This window comes from Tupaia chinensis, unplaced genomic scaffold (assembly GCF_000334495.1).
Source record: "Tupaia chinensis unplaced genomic scaffold, TupChi_1.0 Scaffold000280_1, whole genome shotgun sequence".
Taxonomy (NCBI): domain Eukaryota; kingdom Metazoa; phylum Chordata; class Mammalia; order Scandentia; family Tupaiidae; genus Tupaia; species Tupaia belangeri.
The window spans coordinates 559,865-565,665 of record NW_006159763.1 but is presented as its reverse complement, the minus strand read 5'-3'; the positions used below and the strand labels follow the sequence as shown (position 1 = coordinate 565,665).

General features: G+C 54.6%; 2 protein-coding genes across 2 annotated transcripts in view; both read left to right on the top strand.

The window, feature by feature from the left end:
- Window positions 1–2,485, top strand: part of ABCF2 (ATP binding cassette subfamily F member 2) — a 16,078-nt gene extending 13,593 nt beyond the window's left edge. Inside the window, 3 exon segments of the mRNA XM_006172378.3 lie at window positions 134–262; window positions 1,200–1,403; window positions 2,258–2,485. Coding sequence (XP_006172440.1) covers window positions 134–262; window positions 1,200–1,403; window positions 2,258–2,395 — 471 coding nt within the window. The 3' untranslated portion in view covers window positions 2,396–2,485.
- A 2,339-nt stretch (window positions 2,486–4,824) lies between these two features.
- Window positions 4,825–5,801, top strand: part of H2BK1 (H2B.K variant histone 1) — a 4,019-nt gene continuing 3,042 nt past the window's right edge. Inside the window, exon 1 of the mRNA XM_006150251.1 lies at window positions 4,825–4,856. Within this exon, the coding sequence (XP_006150313.1) occupies window positions 4,825–4,856 (32 nt within the window). The remainder of the gene's footprint in view (window positions 4,857–5,801) is intronic.

Sequence of the window (5,801 nt, the reverse complement as noted above, 5' to 3'; positions counted from 1 at the left end):
TGGCACCCCCGTTAGCTCCTACCTGCCTCTCCTGGAATCCTGAACCCTGCCTGGGGTAGAGGTGAAGAATTCCCAGGGGGGCTTCTTTTGAAGCAGGACTCCAGTCATTCCTACGACTTCCGTTTTTCCTCAGCATTTACAAGAGCAGCTGGACTTAGACCTCTCGCCTTTGGAGTACATGATGAAGTGCTACCCAGAGATCAAGGAGAAGGAGGAGATGAGGAAGATCATCGGGCGATACGGTCTCACTGGGAAGCAGCAGGTCTGTAGAGGAGGGTATGGGAAGAGCCCTACATAGCGAGAGACTGGCTGGATAGGTCCGGAGACGCTGTCTTGGACGCTGTCCTAACATCTCCATCAATTGACTCCAGCCCCTGAAAGAGCCCGCTCCCTTCCCTTTGTTCTCGGTTGTTAAGTGAGGGACGAGTTAAGTCTTGTTATTGGTGGGGGTAAAGGCAAGATTGTGTGGTCTCTGACATGTCCTCCACTGTAGTGCTTGAGAGCAAGTGAACGTGCAGCCTAGGGAACAAAGTCCTGGGCTCAGGTCTGGAACTGAGTGTCCGTTGAGTTGTTCCCATTCATTAAGATCTCAGTGCCAGGGCCAGCAGTTGGCATAATGGCTGTGTTACTGGACTCCCATGTAGTGGATTGCGGTTCGAGTCCCGGATCCGGTGGCTTAAACTCACACCATGTGCGTGTGGGCCCAAGATTCCGAGAGGAGAATGGAGGAGTAGGGATTGTGGCGTGGCCATCCCCCCAGGGGGTGATTTCTCGCTTTCTGTCTCTCTGTGTCTTTCTGGTGAAAACCTCTCCCAAAAAAAGGTCTCAGTGCCTGTATTTGAGTGTCTAGAATCCAATGGGCTCAAGGAAAGGGGTCATAGTAGGACCAAACTCTCTGAGGAATGCTCTCCTCTTTCTCTATTTCTCCTACTCTTTGATGAGTACATGTGTACACTTAATCATGAATAAAGAAAAAAAAAATGTAAGCGCCAAAAGAGTAGGCCGTAGGGGCTTGGTAATGGCAAAGATGTCAGATTTCCAGAAGTGTCCCTCTCAGGCCTCAAGAGACTAGTGGCCTGCCCTGATCTTGCTGTGGTATCCTAGGGGTGGGAGGAGACCGGGAGGAGATGGGTCATGCTGTGTGTTGGGGCGGGGGTGGGCAGGTAGCATCAAGCGTGTGTATGTCATGTTGCACTCAGGTGAGCCCAATCCGGAACCTGTCAGATGGACAGAAGTGCCGAGTATGTCTGGCCTGGCTGGCCTGGCAAAACCCACACATGCTCTTCCTGGATGAGCCCACCAATCACCTGGATATTGAGACCATCGATGCGTTGGCAGACGCCATCAATGAGTTTGAGGGTGGCATGATGCTAGTCAGCCATGACTTCAGACTCATTCAGCAGGTGAGGCCTTGGCCGGGGTGTACAGCACAGCAGGCATACCTAGGAGAGGGACAGGTGGAACCTCGTGGCACGTGGAGGTCAGTGTAGACTGGGGTGGCAAGGAACCAGTTGGATGGTTTTTTTAGGGTCATCCAGAAAGCCGCAACTGAAATGCTTCATTTCTTCATAGCTACTTGGGGGTGTTGGTCCAAGTAGGGGAGGACAGTTAGACGAAGAACTTTTACTACTATCCCAAGATGCTCCAGTCCCAAAATAGTATTTGAGGGTGTGGGGCATAGGATATGTACACTCACCAGAGAGTTAGAGAGACAGAGATGGGGATGGCCATGCCACAGTCCCTTCTCCTCTGCCCTCCTCTTGGGATTTTGGGTATTCACACACACACACATGGAATGATTTTCAAGCCAGTGGGTCCAGGAGCTGAAGCACACAGCTGGCCATGTGGGATCCAGCACCTTAACTTCCATGCCACCTACTGGCCACCAAAGTAGTATTCTTAGGAAGGCTTTATTAGCATCAGTCACTGGAGAAAAAGCTATGGTTCATCCTCTGAAGTTTTGGAGGTGAGGGTGGAGAAAGAAAGCTGAGTGTGAAAGCCTAGACTCTGCTTGGGAGCTGACTGTAGCGATAGCGGTGACACACTGTACTCAGCTTGGAAGGGTCCGGAACCTGCAGGTTATGGTAACCTTGGGATAAATCATCCTAGAGTACTTAGAGGTAGTGAAGCAGTGAGCCGGATGTAAGTCTGGGTGGGGAATTTGGAGGTGTTGTTCTAGAAGCAGTTGTTCAGAACAGTGCCGGACTGGGGTTGGGGGCGTGACTTGCCAGGAATGAGTCTAGGTTTTGCTTTCTAGGTTGCACAGGAAATTTGGGTCTGTGAGAAGCAGACAATCACTAAGTGGCCTGGAGACATCCTGGCTTATAAGGAGCACCTCAAGTCCAAGCTGGTGGATGAGGAGCCCCAGCTCACCAAGAGGACCCACAACGTGTGAGCCCTCTGCCCGGGCTGGGGTCAGGAGCTCCGTCTGGGAACTAACAGCTGCTACCCTGACCAGCTGCTCAGGACAGGAGCCTGGGGCTACCCTCTTGCATTGCTGCAATACTGCTCCCCAGCCTCTTCCCATCCCCTCAATCTGTCTTGGCTATACTGCATTCTCTTATCTACAGCTGGACAGTGCCTGTTCGTCTCCTGTCCTCCTTCTGGTTATGTGTGTCCGTATCTGGACTCCACTGGTGCTGCCTTCCAGCCCGCTGCTGATTTCCTTGTGGGAGACGAATGCAGCTAGAAGTACCTGAGACTCAAGGGCCGAGGCCCTGGATTTGGCCCTGAAGGAGCTTAGGATCTTCGTTCTTTTGGTTTTGGTGATGTTAGAGAAATGTCCCCCAGACCACCACCCCTGTTCCTTTTTGCTTCTGGTTTGGAGCTCTGGACCAGGGTCTTAGTCCTGGTCAGTTTTTAAATAATTATTTAACATTGTAACTTTTAGACCTGCGTGACATCTACAAAGCACCCAATAAAGAAAGAGGAAGCCATGGTTCCTACCTTTCTTCTCAGCTCTCTGGGGCCTTCTTCCCCTCCCTGCAGGGCCAGTGTTCACTTTGAGTTGGGGAGTTGGGAAAGGAGTTAGTGGAGACAGATGGGGCTAGTGTCCAGTCCGTGGGTGTTGGCAGAACCTTCCCTTCGGCTGACTTGAGATTGTACCTTTTCTTAGGCCTATGGTTCAGACACTTTTTTTTTCTTTTTTTGAAGAGGTTTTTGCTGAAGGGCACATGTGCTCGCTGGACAGAGAGAGAGACAGAAAGCGAGAAATCACCCTCCAGGGGGGATGGCCACGCCGCAATCCCTTCTCCTCCATTCTCCTCTCTGGTTCTTGGGCACGCACGCACACACGCCCGGCGTGAGTTTAAGCCACCGGGTCCAGGACTCGAACTGTGGTCGACTACATGGGAGTCCAGCGACATAGCCATTATGGTAACTGCTGGTCCCCAGACACTTTGCTAGAGGCCGCATGTACTTGCCAGAGAGAAACAGGAGGAGAGGAGGAAGCACTCCCCGGGGGAGTGGCCACACCGCAGTCCCTTCTCCATTTTTCTTTGGGTTTTGAGCACATGTTTCCCACCAGAGGCGCAAACCATGCAGCTGGCCGTGCAGGATCCAACTGCCTTCACCATCAGGCCATGGGACCAGGCCAACACAAGCTTTAACACTTAATCAGAGTCACCTGGAGGGCCTGCCAGCTCACAGGTCACTGCGTCTCGTCTCACCTACTGAGTGTCTGGTTCAGGGGGTCCGGGATGGACTAAGAATATTAGTATTTCCACCGAGTTTCCAGGTGATGCTGGTGTCACTGGTCTCGGGCTGCACTTTGCCGCCCACTGCCCTGGAGCATGTTCTTCAGTGTGAGCTGAGGCGCTCTTGCCGCGCTGTACCACACACTCGTTAAAAGTGCAGACCCCGGATTGAGACCTGACTCCATCCGGTGGAGTGGGAGCAAGACAGCAGCTGCTAGGAGCCTGCGTTCCGTACTGAAGTCTGTGAAGCACATTTCCGCTGGGAAACGGAGTGTGACGCAGCCTCTTCAGTGTCTCCAGTTTACTCCTAGCCCAAGGCTCTGCAGAGCCTGCGTGCTTCCTTTAAGCTTATAAAGCACTCCTAGCCTCGGGGTCACCAGGCAGCTAGTGGCTGCCCTTACCGTGTGGGTCACCACTCCGCCTGAACTCAGCAGCCCGCCGTTCGGGAAAGCACGTGCTCCACTCGTTGGAGCACCTCAGGCTGGGGAGTCGCCCAGGGGGTGTCGAGCCTCCCTAAGTGCTCAGTCTGGTGGGAAAGCCAACCACACTAGACAGCAGAACAGAAGCGTACCTGGGTCTTAAATCGTGGCTGTGGTGGTGTGGAACGAGCGGCTGACCAGAAGGGGCTGGTGCTCTGCCTCGAAAGCTGAGCAGGGTCTCACGGCCGTGCAGTCTGCCTGCTCCAGGCAGAGAAAGCTCAGTGAGCTGATGCAGCTGAGGCTGACGGGATTCCTCTGCTCCACCCAACTCCAGGGGCGCCCGACTTGGCTGGCTGTGCCTTCCTGAGGCCTGGAGCAGCCTCCCCTGAGGACTCAGAGCCGGGGCTCAGGGGAGCCTGGCATGTGGAGAGCAGGCTGCTGGGATCACAGGGTGGTGAGACAGCTGCTGCCGGTCAGGGAGCTTCCTCGGTGTGAGGGCCCCTGGTGAGGCCTGTGGGGTTCCCAGAGTCCACCTGAGTCTAAGGGGCAGGTCCTCAGAACCTGAAGCATCAGAAGTAGTTTAGTTAGCTTCATTGTCAGAAAAAAAGACCAATCTTGACCATTTTAAGAATGCTTAAAAAAGTTAACAAGACACTTGTGAAAGCAGCACCTTGGATTAAGAATTGCCCTCCTGGCCCTCTTAAACCCTAATGACGTGTGCCCGCTTCGGAGCTGTGGGCAGGTGAGTCTGATGAGCGGGCGAGGCCGGCTTTGGCAGGTGGACAGGTCCTGATTAGGGTATCCTCTCCCCAGCCCACGCGTCTCACGTTGATCCAGGTTTCTTGGATCACAGCAGCCTAGGACCGGAAGCATCTGTGCCCAGGTGCTTAGTGAGCCATTCATTTCTCCAGAGCCTTTCCACTTTCCTCCCAACTTCCACAGGCCCTCATCGGCTTCTGTGGAGAGCACCCGTTATTTCTCTTCGTCCAGTCTCACTCTTCCCAGCCGTGGACGGCTTCCTGCTGGCCACAGTTAGGCCAGAGCTGGCCGGTTAGCTCCTCTGCCTGCAGCCAGGCCTCACTGCTCTGCACACATTGACCCCACTCTCACCATTTCTCTTTCCCCTGCTCCCAGTGGAACGATCCCACAGGAGCAGCTTCACAGCCCCATGTACTCCATGACCTGCCTTTGGCTGTCCTGGCCCCTGTTGCCCAGTTGGCAGTTAGCCCGCTCCCCTCCCCTGGTTGTTCAGTGTGAACCAGTCTTGCCCCTCCGGCTCCTCGGCGGCTCTGCGGAGAGGGAGCCTGTTTCAGCTCCCCAGCCCTGAGCCAGGTCGAGCTGTGCAAACTCTGACAAGTGTGCAAATTCACTGGGATGAGGGTGGGCTGTGGAGTTTGGCCAGGAGGTTCTTAACCCAGAGGCAGGAAATCACCTGGTGGAGGGGAGGAAGCAGTCTCCCAAGGTTACCCCGGAGCAAGCTGTGGGAAGGGTTGAGCCAAGGCCCACCCCCTCCCCCAGGTGCTAGCCCCCAGCTACACCTGTCAGCAGTTGATTTCATAAAAGTGGGTCCAAGGGACGTGAGGGCTGCTAAGGAGCAAGGAGCAGAGCTGGAGGATGAACGCTGAGCACGGGGGGCAGCAGCAGCAGCAGCAGCAGCAGCAGCAGCAGCAGCAGGCGGAGGACGAAG